The sequence below is a fragment of the Callospermophilus lateralis genome, chromosome 4 (assembly GCF_048772815.1).
Source record: "Callospermophilus lateralis isolate mCalLat2 chromosome 4, mCalLat2.hap1, whole genome shotgun sequence".
Lineage (NCBI taxonomy): Eukaryota > Metazoa > Chordata > Mammalia > Rodentia > Sciuridae > Callospermophilus > Callospermophilus lateralis.
Window position 1 is genome coordinate 73,586,478 of NC_135308.1, and position 25,957 is coordinate 73,612,434.

Here is a 25,957-nt window from a genome sequence, read left to right on the forward strand (position 1 = left end):
CATTCCTGGTGGATTCAAATGTTAAATGACCAAGAAAGGGTTGTCTACATGCAAGTATTTTGTCTGAAAGGAATTTTTATGAATTTTCAGTTATGTGTGTGTGTGTGTGTGTGTATGTATGTATGTATGTATATATATATATATATATATATATATATATATATATATATATATAATTATATTTTCTTACTACTCTGTATTTAATGCATTTTTAAATTCTTTAAATGGATTTTCTCTTCTTTCTCATCTTAACATAATAATGAATTAATTTCCTTTTATTAGTCTACTTTCTCATTCTGTTTATTCTTTGCCTAATCTATTGTTACTATTTTAGTTGTTATTGAGTTTAATTGATTAATACTGTATTTATATAGCTGATTTATGCTTATGTGGTAGATACTGCTGTTTTTCACTTTCTTCTTTCTGAGTTATGATGTTGATCAAGCCAAGAAACTTGAACAGGTTGAATGTGCTTTGCCACTGAGCTACACCACCAGACACTAGAATGAGGATGGTACCTTATTTTAGCCATGACCTAGCCCCGCACAAGCCATGGTGGATGTTATGGTTTGGATGACAGGTGTCCCCTGAAAGCTCTTGTTGGGACAATGCAAGAAGTTTTAGAAGAGAAATGATTGGGTTATGAGTCTTAATCAAATCAGTGACTTAATCCCCTGGTGGGATTAACTAAGTGGTAATATTATTTTTGTCTTTGACTGACAGAGGAAACCACGGAGTTGAGTGTACTTGAAGCAGGGAGGATTATTATGGGGCATTATATTGAGTAATCAGGGTAAGAAAAGCATGTACATTCACGAAGAGAGTGGAAAACTAAAAAACTGATAGGGGAAAACATTTGGAAGGTGCATGAGGATGAAATATATGGGAAAGGAGCATCAAAAATATGTGCCACAAGGAGAAGTAGCAATAGTCAGAGAAGGAACAATGCAATCAAGATCTCAAGCTGGACAGTTAGTGATGGTCAATAGTGTGGCCATAAAGCAGATGGGGTATGAGGGATGCTTCAAAGGGAGAAAGCCAGGGATGGAGAGGCCAGAATGTTATCTCAGTTGTATTCAATTATGCTGACAGCAGAACCGGAGAAAGAGGAGCCTGGGGAGACTGATATTGCAGCCTTCTTGGATAAGGAGGAGCAATCAGTCAGGAGAATGACAACAACAGAAGTGGCACCAGCCACCTCAGGGAGCAAATTACAAGTAGCTGGACATGGGTAAAAAAAAAAAGAAAAGAAATTATTGAAAATGACAAAGTAAAGCAGGAATGGATTTATTCTAAGATTTGACTCAGAAATATTCCATTGAAAGGGAAGCACAGAGCCCTCCCAATAATAAGGATATCATTGTTCTCAGAGGACAGCCAGGTGTTTGTCAGAACATAAAACTAAATGGGACATTATAGGTCTTAAAATATTAGAAGATGATAGGCTCCAATTTCCAATTGGCCCCATGGAAGGTTTTCTGGGACAGGGAGGAATGGGCATACTCGTTTGCAGTCGGATATGGATAAAGGCTTAGAGGCAGTAATATCAACCAAGACAACATGGCCTGAGAGGAGGTCAATTCAAGAGAAAAATAAGGGGAGACCAGGCCCCTTATTATACAGCAATTCTCCATAAAGTGCTGATGAGAAAATAAATTAACAGCTTTTCAACAGGATTTTTATGGGACCCATGCCTTGGGGAGGACTCTAGATTTTATTATGCATCCAGGTAATCATGTATCTCTCTTCCTACCCTCCTCCTGCTTTGCTCATGATGGGATTTTATCAGTACCTCAAGGTCACCATGCTCTTCTTACCTCAATATTTACACTGACCCAATGTTCTGCTTTCTTTCTGCATCGGATCTCTAGTCATTCTTTAGGTTTCAACTTAAATATGATTTCTCTCTTCCTCAATATACATATTTCCACAACACCTACACTACCTTCATGACACTCAGATTTATGCATGGTGTGTTTCATTAGGCTGGAGTTCAAAGTGCAGCGGTATTTCCTCCTTGCATTGATCCTGCTGCCTGAAATTAAGTTTCTACCTATAAATCATTCAATTAACTTACCATCAACAAACTAACTGAGAGGTTTTCTGGTGGTGGATTTCAGAGTAAACATCCTACTGTATTAGATTCCCCAAGTTGCCATTCACACAATTGAAATTGTGAGGAAGATGAAGTGTTTACTCCTAACCTCAATTTCCTCATGTGAAATAAATGATCACCATGGTACCTACCAAAAGTTGATTGTGTCTGTGGGAACAAATTGAGAGCACGTAGCAAGCAACGTGTATAATTCAGGTCCAATCATTCACCCTCTCACTAAGGAAATACAGATTAACTAATATAACAAGACTGCATGAGGGCTGGTGTGTGGCTCAAGCGGTAGCATGCTCGCCTGGTATGCTTGGGGCTCTGGGTTCAATCCTCAACACCACATAAAAATAAAATAAAGATATTGTGCCCAAATCAAACTAAAAGATATTTTTTTAAAAAGACTGCATGAGCTAATTGCTATGAATGTTCATCAGAGTATAACTTCATGCTCCCATATTTTCAGTTCAGAGTCTCTGGTTCTTTTCACATAAATTGCTATTATCAATGGTTTCTTTACATCTGCCTTTGAAACAGGACTACGACAGGTGGATCAGGTAATCTCTAACCAGTTTTCATTTTGTAGACTTATTTCACCTCATCCATTATATTTGAATATGTGAAACTTTCCTAATAACAACCTATAGGCATAGGATAAACACATAGAAAGAGCAAGTAGGTCACCTGTACATGTAATATGAGCTTCCTCCTTTGCAGAGCAAGACTGGTGTTTCCAGGGGTCAGAAGGACACTGCCAGAGAGAGGTATCAGTTTCCCGACAGTGGATTCCATTTACCCAGTGGGGTCTAGCACCTTCTCTGGAAGGAATCAAGAAATCCAGAGTCCCAGTGTTCCCACAGCCAAGTTGTCTGCAAATAATGGACAAGGTCATAGCATCCATGGGGCTGTGGCAGACACTGCCCCAGGTCTGGTTGTAGAAAACCTCCAGCCACCCGGCACACTCCTGGTCCTCGCTCACCAACCTGAGGGCCAGGAACTCTGAAATGGAAAGGGAAACATCAGGGCTCAGTGAACATTGAAGTCTTATTGATGTTTTTTTCTTTATTCCTAAGTTAAAGTGAATATTCGTTGATAACTTTGCTAAAAATGTGCCCACCAAGTGGAAGACTGGAAGTTATGTTCTTTAAACATTTTTTCTAATGTATACCTCTCTGTTTCTACAACAATGTAACATTAGCAAATCACTAGGCAGGAACACTGACCTGGGACTCTGACCAGGAACATTTACCTGAACTCTTTATTTACTATCTGAGGAACTACTTGATACATCCTAGAAAAGGAACATGGACAGAGGGGTGGTAGAATAGTGGAGCTCCAAATATGTCCTCTCACTGATCCGGGGAGCCTGTGAATATTTTACCTTATTATAAAAGGGCTTTGCAGACATGATTAAAAATAGATCCTTTCATGGATTATCCTGGATCATCCTGGATTAATAAGTGAGTGCAACATAATCATATCCTTAGACCTGTGTCCTCAAAAGCAGATAATTATTTCTGGCCCTCATCAGAGAAACATGTTGCTCGGTGTGTTGCAATGCTGTTGGTTTGAAGAAGGAAGGGGTCATGAGACAAGGAATTCAGGCAACTTCTAGAAAATGAAAATGGCAAGAAAAGAGTCTTCAGAGAGATTCACTCTTGTAGCTTGATGACACTTTGTTTATAGCCCAGACAGACCCAAGTCAGTCTTCTAAACTTCACATTGTAAGATGACATATATGTGGTCAGTCTATGCTACCTTATTACAACAGAAATAGAAAACTAATTCAGTGTGTCAGAATGTCATACCCATAGGTCATAAAAGAGTGATGACTGCTTTAAATGGACACTGTCAAGAATGACAGAAGACAAGATTGAGAAGGGAGGAACAGAAGCTCAGCTGCTGTAGCAGAAAATGGAAGCACCTCAACTTCTCTGCTGGAAGCACAAGGAGTATTCTTTTCCTCTGCCCTGTCCTGACTGCTGCCTTGGGGCTCAAACACCATCTGCAGACCCTCCCCTTCCTCCTCCCACCTGTGCACAGTGTGCAGCACACACCTGAGCAGATGACCCCCGCATCCTCCTTGTGACTGCAGTTGTGCTGCCCCCAGCCCTGGGAAGGGCACTGCCACACGTGGGCCTCCTCTCCTGTGCAGTTCAGCTCATCCAGCCAGATAGGCCCTGATCCCTCTCCAAAGTGAGCAGAGATGGTGGCCTCCAGGGCCACTCCACAGCCCAGCTGTCTGCACACCACGTGGGCATCACTCAGGTCCCAGCTGTCATCACAGATGGAGCCCCAGGAGCCCTGCTGCAGGATCTCCACTCTCCCTGCGCAGTGACTGCCCCCGTCCACCAGGCGGAGCTGTCTGCTGTCTGAGGAGAGACAGGGTCATGTCAGTGGGCATTTACACAGGGAATGGGAAGGCTGTTGTGCTGGGGGCCTTGCTCACCTGAGCAGTTGGCAGTGTGGCCCTCTGAGGCTGCAGAGCCTGCTGGGTCAGACCAGGAGTCATTGCACTGGGGCAGTAGCTGGGTCTGGTTTCCTACAAATGGGATTAGAGAACAGGAAACTGATTTAAAGTACCTAATAATCTATTGATGACATCTGAGGTGAAAGCTATAACAAAGAAGCATCAATTTCCTTTCTTCAGAGCTGATTTTTTAATGGAGACTTCTGCTTTTCATTATGCCAAAGTTTTTTTGTTTTAAGCCTATACTTTGAAATATATCAGTTGCTGTTGAGAGTATTGAATATCTCCCAGGGCAGCAAGATTTTTGAAGTCAAGTTTAGAGAAAAGAAAAACTACAATCAGCTACATTGCCCTATAGGAATTTTTTATCCAAAGGTAGTAGGAGAAACTCTGAAATCTCAGCATTTTTGCCTGATTTCCCTGGGAATACACAAGTACAATTTAGTTTGGGCCAAAGAGGTGGAATTTTTTTAAACATCTTTATAACTGATATCATATTTTATGAACTGAAAGTAGAGCTCTTCTTTTAGATGATTCCCAATATCTAACCACCTCAATCACTTTTACTTAAGGTGATCTACCCTAAATTAACTGCATGCATGAACCAAAATATCTTCCTAAAAGTTTCATAGGATGTGCATCTTGGCCTAGAAATTATAAAAAATATCCAATAAATATTTGAGAGTTATGTATAATTTTAAAGTCAGAAACTAAAAATAAGAAACCAGTGGATAAGACTAACAACACTGTACATTAGCACAAAATAAAAATAGTAAGTGGAAGAACATGGGAAAATGCAGAGTGACACGCAGGGAAAAAAAATGATAGGAAATACGATAGGGAACTAAGAGACCTGGTGTGAGACTCCTAATAGTCTACAAGTTTTAGGTAGTTAAAGCCACTATTTTTGTTTAAAAAAAATCTTACCTCTTTTTAGTTATATGTAACAGAAGAATCCATTTTGGTATAATTATACAAGCATGGAATATATCTTATTGCAGTTACATTCTTATTGATGTATATATGGTGGGATTCCCTGTGATGTTTTCATTCAGATTCATTCCACTGTCTTTCCTTTTCCTATTCCTCCTCTTTCCTCTATCTCTCATTGTCTACTATATTTCTATTTTCTTCCCCTCACTGCCACCTAACAAACCCCTTATTGCTTCCACAATTCAGAGAAAATATTTAAACTTTGGTTTGATTATGCTAGGTAGAAATTAGAAAATACATAAAGTGGAACATTCAATACACCTGTAGTGTTTAATAATATTCATAAAATCTGTGATACTCTATCCATTGACTTGTGCAGTCCATTCCTCCTTCCCTCCAATCTGGGCTGACAGTGGTGAGTTAGTTCTCTATAAGCAACAGAATGTAGTGAAACCAGCAAGGCTTGAGTTAGGAACTTAGCTAAGAAATTCATGCCTCCTCCTCTTGAATTAGTAGGATGTTTGCTTTGTGGGAAATCTATTCTGTAGACTATCATGTGGGAGAGAACATTTTTATGTAATTCTGTCTGTCGGTAGCCTAAGTTGAACATGAAGATAACAGCCATGTGAATGAAATATCCTGGATTCCCATCTTGACCAAGCCTTCAAAAGACCTCAGTTCCAAAAGATATACGAGCTCAACCTCATGAGAGGCCCCAAGAAACAACTGTCAAGAGCCTTTGCCAAATTCATGAGTATTAAAATCATAAGAAAAATGTAATGCATTTTACTTGAATTGATATCTCGGGGAGAAAATTTATTAAGCAGCAATAGCAGCCAAGATTACACTGACTATGAAACTCAGTAATCCTACATTCCCATGTTTGTTGTGGCACTATTTAGAATAGCTATGGTATGGAATCACCCCAGCTGCTCACTGAAAGACACATTCATAAAGTATAAGTGCTATATGTATAGCCATAAAGAAGAACGAAATCCTGTCATTTGCATCAAAATGGATGGAACTGGAAGACATTGTGTCTTAAATAAACCAGATACAGAAAGACAAGAACCCATGTCCTCTCTCACATGTGCAAGCCAAAGAAGTCCATCAGAAAATAGACAGGAGATTGCTACAGGGTGTAGGTAATATTTGTAGCACTAGATTTGTCCAATTTGGTATAGAAATTCTTGTGCATGAAGTTAAGAAAGATGTGTGTTTTGTGATTAATTTCTCTAACATATATAATTTAAATTTCTACGCTGGAAAAATGTCAAAGCCAATTTTCATTTATGTGGAAGAGACTCAAACATCAATTTACAAGTTTTCTTATTACTTATTTTGCTTATTGCCATAGCTCAAAATGAGAACTTTTCATAAAATTATTGGCTTCTATTCTTCAAAAAATTCATTACGATGGGATACAGAGAACAATTAAAAGTGTTTCATAGTAAGAAACATAAATAAACATGAGAACTGAATGCAGCACATTACCATACATTTTTTTACTTTGAATAACGTATTTAGTAAAATTAGTAAAAATATGAACAAGGCTAATACACTATATAATCATGTTACATCAAGTGAATTTATGGAATTCGCAACAGCACTGTGTTTACATATGAAATTCTTGAAAATACTTTAGGAGTAATGATACACATTACATTACCCACCTAGTCTTAACTACTCATTAAGAAAGATTTGATAAATTTAGGCATAAATGGATCAGAGGCAGGTAACATAATAAAATAGTGGCATTTGGAAATCTGGTTTAGGATTATCTGGCAATTTTATACTATCCTTGAAATTGTTTCAGAATTATCAATTTAACATTAATAAATAAATTAAATGAAAAAAAGAAAAAACAAACACCCCCCCACACATATAAAAAATAAAGTTGAAAACAATTTAAAGTCATTCCTATAATATTTCACCAAAATAAACAATAATACCATCAAACACAAAAACACCTAGGATTAAACATCATAAAGACTCTGTATGATCTCTGAGAGAAATTAGAGATATCCTTTGTAAGTCAATTATCTCCATATCCATGTGTAGTCCAAATCTAAGATCAACCTAAATAACATCATCCTTTTATTTGTAGAAACATATAAACTGGCTTCTAAAATATATGTGAAATGCATATGACCAAGCATGACTAATGCATTAGGCAAGAAAAACCACACAATCAGAGGATTTACTCTGAAGTAATCTTTAAAGGAAACTTACTCAGACATGCTATAAAGTCATAATAATTAAGGACATAAGACATGCTGTAAGGATAAACAACAGAATTGAATGGAACCAAGAACAGAATGAGTAAGAAAATCTACACCCTGTTTATTTCAAAGATGACCCTATGGTCGTGAAAAGCCTCTTCCGTAATGATGCTGAGACAATTCACTGCCAAAACAATAATGTGTAAGTTTTCTTCACATCATACACTCCCTTATAATATCAACCCCAGAAAGATTGTACAATTATATTCAAAAGAAAAGGAACATGTATAACATACCCTGGGAGAATATGTTTATGCTGTTATGGTAGAAAGTTTCTATTTAGGGTACAAAAAATGTTGACAAGCTGTTTCATTAAGAACTACATTTGACACCTGAAAGATTACAACATTAAGAGAGTGAAAGTAAAAGGACAAGGGTTAAAAATCTGATACAAATACATACATACCCTACACCAGAAGCTATTACCATGAAAATATGTAGGATCGTTATTTGGGAAGTCAACAAGCATCAAATCTCAATATCACTTGAACGTATCCATACATGTTCATGTGGTCATTCAGCAGAAAACTCAACAGCAATAAAAAAAAAAAAAAAGGAAGCTCTGCTACAAATAGCAAAATGGGTAAATCTAAGCAAAAGGTAGAGTCAAAGTAGATACAACAAGAGAAGATACTGTATGATTTTACATAATGGTCAAATCTGACAAAAATCTTCTTTGGCAGCTGAAGTCAGAGTGCTCATATTCAGAGGACAGGAGGGCACAGTGACTGGAGATATGTGCAGGTGACTTCTGTGAGCTGCTAATGTTCTCTGATGGTCCAGGGTGAGAAACTTCCCAGAGTTCTCATTCATTGTTATACAGTGTTCTCTATGAATTGCAATAAATAATAATGCTTACTTACAACTATACCTCATAAAACCTCTTGACAGGACCTAAAAGAGAAATGATCATTGAGAAGAATCATAGTTCACCACAGAACGTCTCATTTTTGAACTTAGCTCTCCATGCTGTCTGTTCTTAGAGCCATGCCACTCAAGTACCAGCCAGCCCTGACCTCTCTTACCTGAGCAGACCACAGAGGCCGTGTTTCCATGGGCACAGGCAGGAACACCCAGGGCAGTCACAGGGCAATTCCACAGGAAGGACTCAGATCCTGAGCAGTGGAATCTGTCTCTCCAGATCTCATCTTCTCCTTCCACAAAGTACTCTCCTTTTGGAATGGAGATGGCGACTCCACAGCCCAGCTGACGGCAAACTACATTGGCATTGGCCATATTCCAGTGGGAGGCACAGAGTGTTCTCCAGCCTCCAGAGGTCTTAATCTCCACTTGACCCTCACACTGAGAGCTGCCATTTTTCATGAGCCGAACATCTGTATATCCTGGTAGAAGACAGGGTTTTAGCAACATCCCATGTTTTTCTTACCCCCACAGAATGTATATGGCAGTTAATGTCCTGCTATGAGTCTCACCTGAGCAGATAACTTGCACAGCCCCTCTGTGTGGGCAGCCTCCTCTAGGACAGGCTACTCTGGGGCAGAACCAGAGCTCAGGCTCCTGCCCCTCACATTGGAACTCTTCAGCCCAGACCAGTTCATCAGGCTCTCTGAATGGGAGGTTCCCTAGGACAGATGCAGCCTTGCCACACCCCAGCTCTTCACAAATGATGTGGGCCATTGGGAAGGAGAAATTCCCATCAGATAGTGGAATCCACTCTCCTCCAGAATTCACTTCCACTCTCCCAGAGCAATGTCCAGCTCCTCCTTCTAAATGTACAAATCCTATGGAAGAAATTAACTAACAAAATTAGTAACTTGGCTTGGAATTGGGAGCTACATGTTTCAGGCAATGCTTGAGAGCTTTTCTTTTCCTAGGGTGCAGGTAATGGATTCAACAGTTGGTATCAGAATGGGCATTCCAGGAGCAAGCATCTGAAGACAAATTTAAGAGAAGGAATTTAAAAGATGAGTTCTAAATTATTGACTCAAGTTTATTTCCAGCTTCTTTTTTTTTAGTAGCATCTACATCAATCTCTGTATTTGAACTCAAGTATTAAAAGACTAGGTTTAATTTTTAACATTTTATTCTCAAAAACTTTTACTTCACTGAAAAATTTCAACTAGGTTGAATATGATATATCAAGAGCTCTGTAATGTTTTGAACAACCAATAATTAAAAAAAAAGACATTTGCTAATGAATGAAAAAATATCAAAGTTTGTCAAAAACTGACAATTCATATCTATTTCCCATTTATGGGTATTTATGGATGAAGAATGAGTCCACTAAATCTTGTGAGGCTGAGCTAAAACCAGATTATTTTTACTAAAATAATCAGGGTTCTTTACATCATATTTCCCAGTATACAAGACAAAAGGAGAGTTTAGATATAAGATCAGAAGTTTAAAAAAGAGGTTATCAAAAGTTTTAAGCATTTTTGCCTTTTTGTTTTATTTTGTTTCAAGGGATTATCTTGTTACTAATAAGTGGAGTTGGAAGAAGCTATTAGATATCTGTTGAAGCTCATCAGAAAGAGATTTCAAGTATGGGTTCAGAACTTTGGGCAAATATCTTGCCACAGGCATGGAAAAGTAATGTTAAAGGAAGTTTATGTCATGAAGAAGTTCAGCGGGGTATTCTTGTTGAAAAGAATATTGTAAGTCTACAAAATGGAATAAATATCAAAAGCATTAATTTACTTTAGTAAAATTTTTACTTAAAGCATTATAATTAGAATATTCTTATTTCTCTCTGGAACTGATCCATTAACATCAAGTATGGTTTTGTAACCTTGTGACTACAAGGACTTTTTAATTTATATCATTTTTACAGAGGAGTGATGACAATGTACCTTACTTGGAAAGTCACAATGAAAATACAGAATTTCAAACTGAAATCATTATACTTTCAGATGGTATATTTTACAGAGTATGAGACTTGCTGGGCATCATAAAAATCAGTTATCAGTATTGGTGTCCAGTGACAGGAACAATAAAGATCAGCCTCCAAAACAGAAACCATCACTGCAGGCTCTGCCTGTGGATGCAGTCAGGTATTTTTCTCTGTGGATTCTGGTTTCCATTCAGGACATCTCCACACTAGGGGTTAACACCACCAGCATCATGAGTTGTGTATGTCTGATTAATGTTCTGGCTCAATTAGATACACTAAGTTGTCTTCAGAAGCAGTATTTCTTTTTCATTTTATTGTATATGGTATATTTCTAGCTTCGCATATAAAATGTCTCAATTGAGGTAGAATAACATTACTTTTGAGTTCTGAGACAATTCAGTGGAATATCTAATTATAGTGTTCTCCAGTTGAAATGTTATTTGGGTATGTTTTTCTTAGGTAATGAATTCTGTTGCAATGTCAAACCTTCGCAGGGAATTTTGTAATTTCCACTAATGAAAATTGGAAGCATTTCAGATAAATAAATACATCACTCAACACAGGTTTCATCTTTGCTCTTCTACTCTTAACAGATTAGAGAGACCTAATCCAGCTATCAGCCTGAGAAGAGAAAAATTCATACAGAACATGTACTCAGACAGATAACTGTGTGTCTAACATTTGTTCTGAACAGAGATCCTGAGGTGTTCAGAGGGTAGTGTTGCTGTAAACTCAACAATATTTTTATTCATCTTTACAACTATATTAATTATTTGTTGCTTTCTAGGCATTTTTTAAAGAAATAACTTACATCCAGAAAACTCAAAAACTTTTTTTTTCAAAACTACATGATTTAGAATTTAGAATCAGCTATCTCTACACAGAGATGATCCCTTCTTGTTATTCTCAGGGGTTGAATTATTCTGTTGTATTTAATAAAATATAAATAGAACCACACTCAAATTGTGGTTCAGGAGCAGGTATTCATTGTTCTATAAACCCAGATCCCCTTATTCCTGAAGTAGGGCTACATGGTTCTTCAGCTACATAGCCATTTCCTATATCATAGTGGTTTAGAAATCCTCATTCATAGTTCTATTGGCAAAAAAGAAAAAAAACAGTGTTGGTAAAATGTCAATGGTATAAAGGAATTTGGAGAAAAAAAAAATGGTTTCCCTACTCATTGTCATCACCAGACAGTTGAGGTAAATAGTACCACTATTTTATTGTCTGCCCCTCTTTATAACTGGCTTACTTATATAAAATATATTCTCAAATAAAACTAAGGTGAGCTAGGAGTAGTGGCACATACCTGTAATCCCAGTGTCTCAGGTAGCTGAGGCAGGAGGATTGTGAGTTCAAAACCAGCCTCAGTAGCAAGCACTAAGCAACTCAGTGATAGCGTCCTCTAAATAATATATAAAAAAGGGCTTAGGGTTTTCAATGTTTAAGAACCCCTGAGTTCAATGTCCAGTATCCCCGCCCCAAAAAAAAAAGACCAAAAAAAAGGTGCCATATTGAACCTATTCACTCAGTCTGAACAATCTATCGTCTCCAAATCCCAGAGGTCGGAATGTTGAAGTTGCATCACCTGGGCCTCTAGTATATGAAAACATAATTATATATTATTTATTCAGAGTAGAAGTTCTTGAATCATGAGAAAAAAACTGTATGAAAGCTTCAACTTTATTGACAAGGACTAAATTTCCACAAGCCTCAATTCTGTATCCACATGTCTCCTCATCCATCACTCCAAACTTCTACTATTTTCTATAGGTCATAGAACTGTGTCACCTAAGTACATGAGGATGTCTACATCAGATATTGAAAACTGGAAAATACTGGAGCTGCTAAAGAGCATTGCACAGCTCCCAGGACAGCAAGATTTTTGGAGTCAATTCAGAGAAAAGAAAAACTAGAATCAGCTATTTTCTCCTATAGGCATTTTTCATTCAAGGGTAGTAGGAGAAACTCTTGAAATCTCAGCATGTTTGCCTGATTTCCATGGGAATACACAAGTACAATTTAGTTTGGGCCAAAGAGGTGGAATTTTTAAACATCTTGAAAACTGATTTCATATTTTGTGAACTGAAAGTAAAGTTTTTCTTTTAGATGCCCAATATCTAACCACCTCAATCACTTTTACTTAAGGTGATCTACCCTAAATTAACTGCATGCATGAACCAAAATATCTTCCTAAAAGTTTCATAGGATGTGCATCTTGGCCGAGAAATCATAAAAAATATCCAATGAATATTTGAGAGTTATGTATAATTTTAAAGTCAGAAACTAAAAATAAGAAACCAGTGGATAAGATTAACAACACTGTACATTAGCACAAAATAAAAATAGTAAGTGGAAGAACATGGGAAAATGCAGAGTGACAGGCAGGAAAAAAAAAATGATAGGAAATACGATAGGGAACTAAGAGACATGATGAGAGAAACATGTTGGTAGAAAGTTTCTATTTATGTTGACAAGCTGTGTTTCATTAAGAACTACATTTGACACCTGAAAGATTACAACATTAAGAGAGTGAAAGTAAAAGGACAAGGGTTAAAAATATGATACAAATACATACATACCCTACACCAGAAGCTATTACCATGAAAATATGTAGGATCATTATTTGGGAAGTCAACAAGCATCAAATCTCAATATCACTTGAACGTATCCATACATGTTCATGTGGTCATTCAGCAGAAAACTCAACAGCAATAAAAAAAAAAAAAAAAAGGAAGCTCTGCTACAAATAGCAAAATGGGTAAATCTAAGCAAAAGGTAGAGTCAAAGTAGATACAACAAGAGAAGATACTGTATGATTTTACATAATGGTCAAATCTGACAAAAATCTTCTTTGGCAGCTGAAGTCAGAGTGCTCATATTCAGAGGACAGGAGGGCACAGTGACTGGAGATATGTGCAGGTGACTTCTGTGAGCTGCTAATGTTCTCTGATGGTCCAGGGTGAGAAACTTCCCAGAGTTCTCATTCATTGTTATACAGTGTTCTCTATGAATTGCAATAAATAATAATGCTTACTTACAACTATACCTCATAAAACCTCTTGACAGGACCTAAAAGAGAAATGATCATTGAGAAGAATCATAGTTCACCACAGAACGTCTCATTTTTGAACTTAGCTCTCCATGCTGTCTGTTCTTAGAGCCATGCCACTCAAGTACCAGCCAGCCCTGATCTCTCTTACCTGAGCAGACCACAGAGGCCGTGTTTCCATGGGCACAGGCAGGAACACCCAGGGCAGTCACAGGGCAATTCCACAGGAAGGACTCAGACCCTGAACAGTGGAATCGTTGTCTCCAGATCTCATCTTCTCCTTCCACAAAGTACTCTCCTTTTGGAATGGAGATGGCGACTCCACAGCCCAGCTGACGGCAAACTACATTGGCATTGGCCATATTCCAGTGGGAGGCACAGAGTGTTCTCCAGCCTCCAGAGGTCTTAATCTCCACTTGACCTTTACACCGAGAGCTGCCATTTTTCATGAGCCGAACATCTGTATATCCTGGTAGAAGACAGGGTTTTAGCAACATCTCACATTTTTATACTTATATATTGTATATGGTAATTAACATCCTGCTGTGAGTCTCACCTGAGCAGACAACTTGCACAGCCCCTCTGTGTGGGCAGCCTCCTCTAGGACAGGCTACTCTGGGGCAGAACCAGAGCTCAGGCTCCTGCCCCTCACATTGGAACTCTTCAGCCCAGACCAGTTCATCAGGCTCTCTGAATGGGAGGTTCCCTAGGACAGATGCAGCCTTGCCACACCCCAGCTCTTCACAAATAATCTGGGCCATCTGAAAGGTGAAATTTCCATCAGATAGAGGTATCCACTCTCCTCCAGAATTCACTTCCACTCTCCCAGAGCAATGTCCAGCTCCTCCTTCCAAACGCACAAATCCTATGGAAGAAATTAACTAACAAAATTAGTATCTTGGCTTGAAATTCAGAGCTACATGTCAGAGGCAATGCTTGAGAGGTTTTCTTTTCCCAGCATGTAGGGGACATATTCAACAGTTGGTATCAGAATGGGAATTTCCAGAGCAAGTATGTGAAGACAAATGTAGAAGGAGGAATTTAAAAGGTCAATTCTGAATGATTGATTTAAGAAATGAATGTAAATTTATATAATTGTGTGTGTGTTTGTGTATGCAATGTATGCATTTTTGCTTTTTTTCTATATGAACATACTATCCTTCAAATTAAAAAGATACCTGTTTGTCTGTATATCTGTCTCTATCAGTCTACTTCCTTTTTCATAGCACCTACATCAATCCACTGAATTTGAACCCCAGTAGAAAATAACTGGACTTAATTTTCACAATTTTATTCTCAAAAACTTTTTCTTCACTAAAGCCATTCCAACCAACTTAACATTTGTTAATGAATTAAAAAATATTGATATGTATCAAAAACTGACAATTTATATTTATTTTTAATTCAGAGATGAGGGAAGAGTCCACTAAATAGTGTGAGACTGAGATGAAACTAGGTTATTTTGACTAAAATAATCAGGGTTTTTACATCATATTTCCTAAGACAGCAAGAGAATTTAGAAGCAGGATCAGAAGTACACACACTCACACACACACACACACACACACACACACACAGAGAAAAAGTTATCAAAAGATTTGAGCACTTTTTTAACTTTTTGTTTTATTTTGTTTGAGGGATTATTTTGTTACTAATAAGTGGAGTTGTAATAAGCCATTAGATATCTATTGAAGCTCATCAGGAAGAGATTTTAAGTATGGGTTCAGACCTTTGGGCAGGCTTCGGGCCACAGGTATGGAAAAGAAAGTAAGTTTATGTCCTGAAGAAGTTCAGCAGAGAATTCTTGTTGAAGAGAATAATATGATTGGTGATTATTTTTCCAAAGTATGTCTTCAAAATGAAATTAACATCAAAAGTATTATTCTACTTTATTAAAAATTGTACTTAAAGAATTATAATTAGAATACTCTCATTTCTCTCTAACACTGATATATTAAAATCAAATATGTGTTTGTGACCTTGTAATTACAAGGACTTTTTAATTTATATCATTTTTACAGGGGCATGATGACATGGTACCTTACTTGGAAAGTCACAATGAGAATAAAAAATTTCAAATTGAAATAATTATACTTTCAGATGTTATGTTTTACAGGGTATGACACCTGCTGGGCATCATAAAAATCAGCTATCAATATTGGTGTCTAGTGACAGAAAAAATAAAGATCAGCCTCCAGAACAGAAACCATCATGCAGGCTCAGCCTGTGGATGCAGCCAGGTCTTTTTCTCTGTGGATTCTGGTTTCCATTCAGGACATCTCTACGCTGGGGATTAACACTACCACCACCTCCATCATGAGTTGTGGATGCTTGATTAAGGTTCTGGCTCAATTAGATACACAAAGTTGTCTTCAGAAGCAGTATTTTTTTTTTTCATTTAATTGTATATGGTATATTTCTAGCTGTCAATATAGAATGCCTCAATTGAGGTAGGATAACATTACTTTTGAGTTCTGAGACAATTCAATGGAATATCTAATTGCAGTGTTCTCAGATTGAAGTGTTATGTGGCACATTTTCTTCAGCACTGGATTAAGAAAAACTTTCTATTGCAATATAATACCTTCACAAAGAACTTTTGTATAAATTCCACTAATGAAAATTTGAAGCATTTCAGATACAAAAAATAGATTACCCAATATAGGTTTCACTTTTGCTCCTCTGCTATTCATATATCAGAGAGAACAAATCCAGCTATAAGCCAGAGAGAGTGAAAAGTAAAATTCATAAAGAGCATGTACTCAGATCATCAACTGAGTATCTGTCATTGTGCTGAACAGAGATCCTAAGATGTTCAGAGGGCAGTGTTGTTGCAAACTCAACAATATTTTTATTCATTTTTAAAGCTATATTAATTATTCATTGATTTCTAGGCATTTTTAATGAAATGACATACATCCAGAAAACTCAAAACATTTTTTTTTCAAAATGACTTGATTTAGAAATTAGAATCATCTAACATCTACATAGAGATGATCACCACTTGTTACTCTCAGGGGTTGAATTACTCTGTTTATTTAATGAAATATAAATAGGACAGTCAAAGCGTGATTCCAGTTCAGGTGTTCAGGTGTATACATTTTTCTGCAAACCCAGGTCTCCTGATTCCAGAGGTAGGTATTACTACGGTCTACATAGTTCTTTAGCTAAGTAGGCATTTTTTATATCATAGTGGTTTAGAAATCCTCATTAATACTTTTGGCAAATATATATATATATAATCAGTTTTGGAAAACTATCAATGGTATAAAGGGATTTGGAGATAAAAAAAAATGATTTTCCTTACTCATCTGCATTACCAGATGGTTGAGGTAAATAGTACAACCATTTTATTGTTTACCCTTTCATGCATCAGTTTTGCTTATACAAAATTATATTCTCAAATTAAAGTAAGGTGAAACAGGTACTCTGGCACATGCCTGTAATCCCTCTCAGGAGGCTGAATTGTGGGTTCAAAGCTACCCTCTAGCAACAGCCAAACGCTAAGCAACTCAGTGAGAGATCTTGTCTTTAAATAAAATGTTAAAAAAAAGGGGGGGGGCGCTTGGGATGTGGCTCAGTGTTTTAGTTTCATCTCCAGTAACAATAAATAAATAAATAAATAAATAAATAAATAAATAAACTCCCACCCCCCCCCAAAAAAAAAAAAGTAAGAAGCTCTGTTGAACCTATTCACTCAGTTTGACCAATCAACAGTCACAAAATCCCAGAGGTCTGAATGTTGAGGTTGGTTTCATTAAAAATGTATAATCATCAATTATACATTCAGAGTAGTCTTAAATCATGAGGAAAAACTATGAAGGCTTCAGCATTACTGAAGAGGCTTAAATTGGTACAATTTACCCAGAATGGTAATTTGTCAAGTCTAGAAAGAATTGACATACATCTCTCCCTCTGAGTTGCGTTTCTTCTTTGAGTTTGAGTCATAATATGAAGTAAACCTACTACCTAAGGCTTTACTGAAGCATAAAAATTAAATATAATATTCAAGGTTGGGTCCATAAACCTCATTTCTGTGTCCACTTGTCTCCATGTCCATCACTCCACAATTCTATTATTCTTTTGAGGTCACAGAACTATGTCACCTGAGTACATGGGATTGTCTCCATCAGATGTTGTATTTGCCCAGGCAGTGGTCCATAAAGATCAAGTGTCTGCCTCAAAGAACAAACTTGCCCTGTAACATTGGGCTTCCAAGTTACCTTTGAAAGCCAGAGGTGTCAGCATGACCTGTCCATCAAGGCAGGGGACAAGGTGAGTGGTCATTAGAGGTCCAGTATGATTTAAAATGCCTTTCACTGGGAAAGGGTAAAAATGAGGCAAAGAGATCTTCAAAAAAGACACAATCTAAACTTTCTGCCCAGTTCTAATATAGGAAATATATTATGAAGGCAATTTTGAGAGTCTCCTTCCACATTTTCTTATTCAAAACATATACCTAAACTTTCCATGTTATAGAAGTGTGGGTTTGGCTTTTGTTTTTGTTTTGTTTGTTCTGGATACGTAGATTTCAAGGAAATAATGTTGTTATCTTTGTGAAGCTGCACAGTACTGAGTACTAAATTTTCAAGTAATTTAAAAATTTATGTAACCTGGATGGAAAAAGAAAGAAAAATTCCATCTGCAGAAGTGTATTGAATCATTCTCAATGGAGTAAATTAAAAATTGCAGTCAGATATATCCTTGTCTGATCTTTAGTTATATAGACACATTGCTTCCTTGGGAATGTTTCAAAATTCTTAAAAAATGTGTCATCCATGGGATCTTTTCTTCCCCCATTCTGATCTCAGTGACATGACTTTGAGTCACATTTGTAAATCGTTCCTCTCCTTTTGTACAGCTATGGTGACCAGGATTCACTCAAATATAAACAGATTTCCTCATTGTACACCCAGGATCTTAAGTACTTCTCAGATAATTCATGTGTGCTCTTTGTCACCCTTCTGTTGCCATCTTCCATATACTGTAAGCTTTCTCTATATTCTTCAAAAAATTCGATTTCTCTCCTTGTTCCTATTGTTATCAAATTAACCTCCCAATGCACTTTTCTTGTATCATTGAATCCATTAGATATAAACTATATAATCTTTCCCCATAGCTTGTCATTTCCTTCTTTTTTTTCTTAAGTTTATTTGAACTGCTACCTAAAAACACAAATAGTATACATTTCAATGAGCAAATAGATGTGCTGTTGTTATGTATACATTGTGTTAATATTTGTCTCCAAACACTTTAATTCTTTTTGGTGAAAATTTCCATATGCTTTCTTACAGCTCTTTAAAACATAGTTCATTATTGTTTTGTATAGTCACACTACTGTGCAATAATGCATTAGAACTTCTTGCTCCTATCTAAGCAAAACCTCTCATTCTTTACCATCTTAGCCTTCCATTTCCATCCCCTACACTCTCCAGCATATGGTAATCACAATTCTAGTCTCAGCTTTGATATGGCCAACTCTTTCAGATTTGATATATAGTAAGATTTTAAAGCACTTTTTTCCTTTGCCTGAGTTATTTCACATAACCTAATGATCTCCAGTTCAATGCTTGCTTTAATAAGTCAAAGGATTTCATTCTTTTTTTTTCTTAAAGTGAATTACTTTGCATAAATTTACTTCATTTTATTTATCTATTTATCAGTTGATGGACACTCATATCAATTCCATTTCTTAGATAATGTCAGTACTGCTGCCATAAGAATGGGAGTACAGATGTCTCTTTAATGTCCCGATTTTATTTTATTTCCTTTGAATATAAGCTCAGCAGTGGATTGCTATATCACATGGCAATTTTTCTGGGGACTGTCTGATATATGTGCTCATATTTCCTGTGTTTGTAAAGGATAGTTTTGCTATGTTCTGTATTTTTAAACATTTATTTATTTATTCTAATTTGTTATACATGACAGCAGAATGCATTTCAATTCATAGTACACATATAGGACACAATTTTTCTTGTCTCTTTGTTCACAAAGTAGAGTCACACCATTCGTGTCTTCATATATGTACTTAGGGTAATGATGTGCCTCTCATTCTACCATCTTTCCTATCCACCTGTCCCTTTCCTTCCCCTCCCTCCCCTTTACTCTATGTAAAGTTCCTTCATTCCTCCCATGTTCTCCCTGCACCCATCCCCATTATAGATAAATATCCACATATCAGAGAAAACATTCAGCCTTCAGTTTTTTGGGATTGGCTTACTTCACTTAGCATAATATTCTCCAACTACATTCATTTACTTGCAAATGACATGATTTTATTCTCTTTTAATGCTGAGTAATATTCCATTTTGTGTGTGTGTGTATGTGTGTGTGTGTGTGTGTGTGTGTGTGTGTATATCTCACAGTTATTTTATCCCTTCATCTACTGAAGGCCATCAAGGTTGGTTCCACAATTTAGCAATTGTGGATGTGTTCTGTATTTTTGATTGGCAGGTTTTAATTTCACTCTATGAAAATCTCATGGCACTCACTTCTGTTCTATATGTTTGCTGTAGAGAAGCCTGCCATCAGGTGAATTAGGCCACCCCTATGTGTTGTTTGTTACTTTTCTCTTGATTTCTTTTTTTTTCTATTCTTTTTTTATTAGTTGTTCAAAACATTACAAAGTTCTCGACATATCATATTTCATACATTTGATTTAAGTGGGTTATGAACTCCCATTTTTACCCCATATACATATTGCAGAATCACATAGGTTACACATCCACGTTTTACATACTGCCATACCAGTGTCTGTTGTATTCTGCTGCCCTTCCTATGCAGTATGGAGATTCCTTGGAAAGCTGGGAATGGAACCACCATTTGACCCAGCTATCCCTCTTCTCGGACTATTCCCCAAAGACCTTAAAAGAGCGTACTGTAGAGAGACATCAATGTTCATAGCAGCACAATTCACAATAGCTAGACTGTGGAACCAACCTAGATGCCCTTCAATAGATGAATGGATTAAAAATGTGGCATTTATACACATTGGAGTATTACTCAGCACTAAAAAATGACAAAATCGTGGCATTTGCAGGGAAATGGATGGCATTAGAGCAGATTATGCTAAGTGAAGCTAGCCAATCCCTTAAAAACGAATGCCAAATGTCTTCTTTGATATAAGGGCAACTAAGAACAGAACAGGGAGGAAGAGCATGAGAAGAAGATTACCATTAAACAGGGACGAGAGGTGGGAGGGAAAGGGAGAGAGAAGGGAAATTGCATGGCAATGGAAGGAAACCCTCATTGTCATACAAAATTACATATAAGAGGAAGTTGATTTCTTGATACTCTTTATCTTTCATCTTTGTGAGGTGTGTTATAACATGTAAAGATCCCAAGGCTCCAGGTCAAATCTGGGTGGTCCACTAAATTTTCACCTCCCAAGCAGAGACTTAACTCTCTGCTTTCTCCATAGTGTGCTGGGCTTTCGGGAGGAATGAGGAGGGTGGTCCTGTGGCCACCAATGCTGCCATGCTTGTTTCACAACCCTAGAAAACAGCCTGCTAGGACAACACAGAACTGTGAATTCACCAAGACCCTCAATGCTATGAACCTCCTGCTGCTGAGGTAGTCTCAAAGACTAGGACTCCTGCAACCAACCACAGGCTCTATTTGAATATGTCCCACCAGCACTCAGGTCTTTCTCGCCCTATGGTCTCTGTCCTACAGTTGAGACCTCTAATTCCCACTGAGTGCTGAGTATCACTACCTCATGGTGGGCCTGGCACTGAGCTCCAAGACAAAGTACTGTGCCAGCCCTGTGCCCTGCTCCTTAGCATGTAGAGTCTCGCTTCCCCCTCTGCCAAGGCATCTTGGGGGCGTGGAGGTGGAGACAGTCTTTTTCTGCTGACTAAACACAGTTCCAGGTTCTCAGTCTGAGGGCATTGGTATAGAAATCAGTGTTGTCAGACTCTACAGGACACCAGGTTTCATTCTGGCAGGGCTTGTCCTGGGTTTTAAGTCTGAAGCCTAAGGTTGATTTCTTTTCCACTCCCCAGGAAGGATGCATCTGTCTTCATGCTGGGCTGCTTGAGGCTGGAAACTTTTAAACTTCCTCCCTCTTGAATATGTCATTTCTTTTGAATATACTAAAAGCAGGCATTCACCTGGGTTATTTTTCTTTTATCAAGCTAGTTTGGTGTGTGAACAGCAGTTAACTCAGTGTATTTGTGATCACTGAATAAATATTCTGATCCTAAACTACATGTTCTCTTACCATAATAAATTATACATTAAGGGCTGGGGATGTGGCTCAAAAGGTAGCGCACTAGCCTGGCATGCGTGAGGCCTGGGTACGATCCTCAGCGCCACATACAAACAAAGATGTTGTGTCCGCCAAAAACTAAAAACTAAATATTAAAATTCCCTCTCTCTCTCTCTCTCTCTCTCTCTCTCTCTCTCTTAAAATAAATAAATAAATAAATAATACATTAACACTTTATGGAATTCAACATTAGCCACAACTGGGTTACATTAACCATCCCAAGTATGAGTTTATACAGATGCTGCTTTGAAAAGGAAATGTAATGAGAATCTACTGTAGTAATGATGGAAGGAAGGGCTGTGACTTGGGGTATTTAATTCACAGTTCTCTAGCTCTTCCTGCCAATGTGCTAAGAATTCTCATGTCTAAATATGGAAAGAAGAATTGCAACTTTCCAGTAATTCAAAATTCTCCTGAGGGGTGTTTAATGCCATCCCTGTGCCCATACATCTACTGACCCAGTGCAAAATTATCTCTGGCTATACATATATAAACACTCATTTCAACAGAAAAGCAAAGCGTCATTCTTGTGTGTTTTTTGAAAAGTGCTACAAACAGAGAATGCATGGTAATTATGTGTAATTCTAAAAATAGTAAATTAGAGAAAGAAAATTATGAAGATTGATTTTAAGTGGAATCATCCTACAACAAGCTTATCTTATCATTAAAGAGAATTGAGAAAAGAAAAAAAACAATATTTGAAGTTTACAAGAAGGGAAATAAATGAAGCCCATCATCTGCAAGTATTTCAAACACTCAAGGTCTATGAAAGAACCTCTCTGCCTCAATGGACTGTTCATTTCCTACTCCCCCAAGGGTAAGACACTCACTTCCTGAGACCTTTTCATTCTCCAATACAGTGGGAATTCACTGGTCATACCTGAGCAGATGACACCTGCATCCAACTTGTGTGTGCAGTAGTGTTGCCCCCAGCCTAGAGAAGGGCACTGCCACACATGGGACTCCTCTCCTGTGCAGTCCAGGTCATCCAGCCAGATGGGCCCTGATCCTTCCCCAAAGAATGCCTCGTGCACGGCATTTAGGGCCACTCCACAGCCCATTTGTCTGCACACCAGATGGGCATCGTTCAGGTCCCACCTGAAGTCACACACAGTGCCCCAGGAATGCTGGTGAAGAATCTCCACTCTGCCTGCACAGCGACTGCCTCCATCCACCAGGCGAAGCTGTGGAGTCTCTGAGGAGAAAGAATCATGTCAATGGATGCATTTATAAAGAGAATGAGAAGGGTTCTACTCCCCCCCACAAACTAAACTTTTAGAATTCAGAATTTGCTGGGTAAGACATGGAGTTGTTACACCAGGGTAGCAGCTAAGTCTCAGTTGCTATCAAAACAAGTAGAAAACTTAATTGTGTTAAAACAAAAAAAAAAAAAAGGAATTAAACTCATTGTCCACTCCCATGCAGGACAGTCAGCTGCTACCTACCCACAGAAACTCTGGCTGCCACTCCCCTGTGGACCCCAACTATCAACAAAGGGCTTCCCCAGTTGCCTCCATCTTGTGACTCCACTTGTCAGCTACTAACATAGTTCCCTACACAGCAACCTCCCTGCACCTGGGGACATCTCACAGCTCTGAAGCCAGCCAAAATCTGCAGTACTATACATCACATAGCTCATGTCTGAACACATTGCACAGCGCCATTGCCTGACTTCCTCCACCCCACACAACACCCCAATGCTGGAAGCGAACCACCTACAACTTGGGCCACCTTCCTTGCCCTACTTAGTGGGGGCAGCCATCAGATTGGAACTCCAGCTGGCCAGATACTCAGTTCCCAACTTCCCACTCTCCCAGCAGCGGTAACCTGGCATAGCAATTGCCCAACACAAAACAGCTTTCAGTGGGACAGTATGCAATGAGACCAGGGTGCCACACACAGGAGCCCCGGTGAGACAGGTCTCTTAATTAGGAACTGCTAAGGGAGAGGGAAACTAGGCAAAAGTTTGTAGACTAATAGACCAGGAACTGGGAAATCTTCAGCCAAGATAGGGAGATAGAATTGGGTGCTCAAGTCATATGAGTGGTCCCAAAAATGACCCTTAAGGTGCAGTCTCCCTGCAGAGACAGGCAGGTGTCACACCTCACTTCCACATACCCAGCCCTCCCACCATGGTTACCTTCACCATCCTGAGGGTGGAGATACCAGAAAACCCCACCTATTGGATGAGAAGGGAAGCAGGAAAGATACTGATCTCCAAAACAATCAATAATCCTGGTTTCTTCCTTTAAGGCTTTTTTTCTCCCTTTCTTTCTTTTTCTTCTCTTTCTCTATCCTCCCACCCTAAAATCCCCAACATAGGTGTAACCAAGTACTTTGCATGAATTAGGATTTTGGTGACTGGGACATTTGAATAATATATTATAGGTGTGTTGTATATACCTTATTTTTCCCCTCCAATTTTTACTATTTTAACACCCTTTATTTTTCTGAATACATATGTGTGTTTGTTTTATGTACTCTACTCTCTTCCCATGTACTTGTCTACCCAAAATTACTTCCAGCCTATTCTCTTGCTACTAGCCTTCTTTATTAGATTTCTCTTTCATACTTCCTAAGATATATTAACTCTATATCCTCACATCCTGCCTCCTCAGCATATCATTCTATGCCTCAACTCCAGTTCATTGTCCAATGTCAGAAACTGTAGACACTTTTTCAAGCCTACAGATTATATTATAGATAATTATCAAATTCAACATTTCTGTAAATTGTGACCAGACTGTAAACATCTTAATAGCTATTAACTGGTTATAGGTGGTATATTGTTGATATTGGGATCTGTTAACAGTGTCCTTCCTTACAAAGGAGAGGTATTGGAACCCTACAGGAAAACTCTAAGCCATAGGGTAAAAACAATAACACCTTGGGCCCACAATGCTAGAAGGGAAGAAAAACAAGCAAGATAAAAAGACAAGGGAAGAAAGGGCCCCAAACAAATCATGATACCACATTATTAGAATTCATGGCCAGCACAGCAGAAGAAATTACAGAGAAGGAGTTCAGGATGTACATGATTAAAATATTCTGTGAACTAAAGGATGATATAATACAGCAAATGCAGGCAGTAAAAGATCATTTCGACAAAGAGCTACATAAACAAATACAGGAAGCAAAAGATCACCTCAACAGGGAGATAGTGGTTCTAAAAACAAAACAACAACAACAACAAAAAAAAAAAATTCTTGAAATGAAAGAAAAACCAAATTAAAAGTCCAGTTGAAAGCATTACCAACATAGTAGACCACTTGCAAGGCAGGACATCAAACAATGAAGACAAAATATATAATCTTGAAAAGAATGTATACCACACAGTGAAAATGGTAAGAAATCATGAGAGAACATTCGAGAAATATGGGGTAACATAGAAATACCAAATTTAAGAGTTATTGGGATAGAGGAAGGCATAGAGTTCCAAACCAAGGGAATAAGCAATTTATTCAATGAAATAACACCAGAAAATTTTCCAAACATTAAGAATTAATTGGAAAACCAAATTTGAGAAGCCTATCGGATGCCAAAAGTACAAAATCACAACAGATCCACACCAAGGCACATTATAATGAAAAGGCACAAAATACAGAATAAGAAGAGAATATTAAAAGCTATGAGAGAAAGGAATCAGATTATATATAGTGGGAACCAATTAGAATAATGGCAGATTTTTCAACACAGACCCTGAAAGCTAGAAGATCCTGAAACAACATTTATCAAGCTCTGAAAGAAAATAAGTGCCAACCAAGAATCTTGTATCCAGCAAACTTAAGCTTTAGATTTGATGATTAAATAAAACTTTCCATAATAAACAAAAGTTAAAAGAATTTACAGCTAGAAAATTGGCACTATAAAACATCCTTGGGAAAATATGAATGTAAAAACAACAATGACAATCAGCAGAGGGAGGTATTACCCTAACAGAAAAACTAATCAAAGAAGAATACAAGTCAAGTTAAATAACAAAAATAAGCA

The 25,957-nt window shown here is 37.8% G+C and overlaps 1 protein-coding gene across 1 annotated transcript; it reads right to left on the bottom strand.

The window, feature by feature from the left end:
- Positions 1 to 1,066: 1,066 nt before the first annotated feature.
- LOC143641631 (antigen WC1.1-like) lies at positions 1,067 to 24,101 on the bottom strand. Its single transcript, XM_077109257.1, has 11 exons — positions 24,086 to 24,101; positions 22,848 to 23,162; positions 14,252 to 14,560; positions 13,847 to 14,164; positions 13,693 to 13,715; positions 9,223 to 9,547; positions 8,815 to 9,132; positions 4,554 to 4,646; positions 4,162 to 4,476; positions 2,795 to 3,103; positions 1,067 to 1,221 (listed from the first exon to the last, which is right to left on the bottom strand). The coding sequence occupies exons 1-11, from the start codon at positions 24,099 to 24,101 to the stop codon at positions 1,067 to 1,069; spliced, it is 2,496 nt and encodes an 831-aa protein (XP_076965372.1).
- Positions 24,102 to 25,957: the final 1,856 nt, after the last annotated feature.

Excerpts from the sequence above, each read along its gene's own strand:
- LOC143641631 (XM_077109257.1), bottom strand. Across the intron at positions 14,165-14,251 it reads TGTGCAAGTTGTCTGCTCAG|GATATACAGATGTTCGGCTC; the intron begins GTGAGACTCACA and ends GTCTTCTACCAG. Across the intron at positions 3,104-4,161 it reads TGCGGGGGTCATCTGCTCAG|AGTTCCTGGCCCTCAGGTTG; the intron begins GTGTGTGCTGCA and ends TTTCCATTTCAG.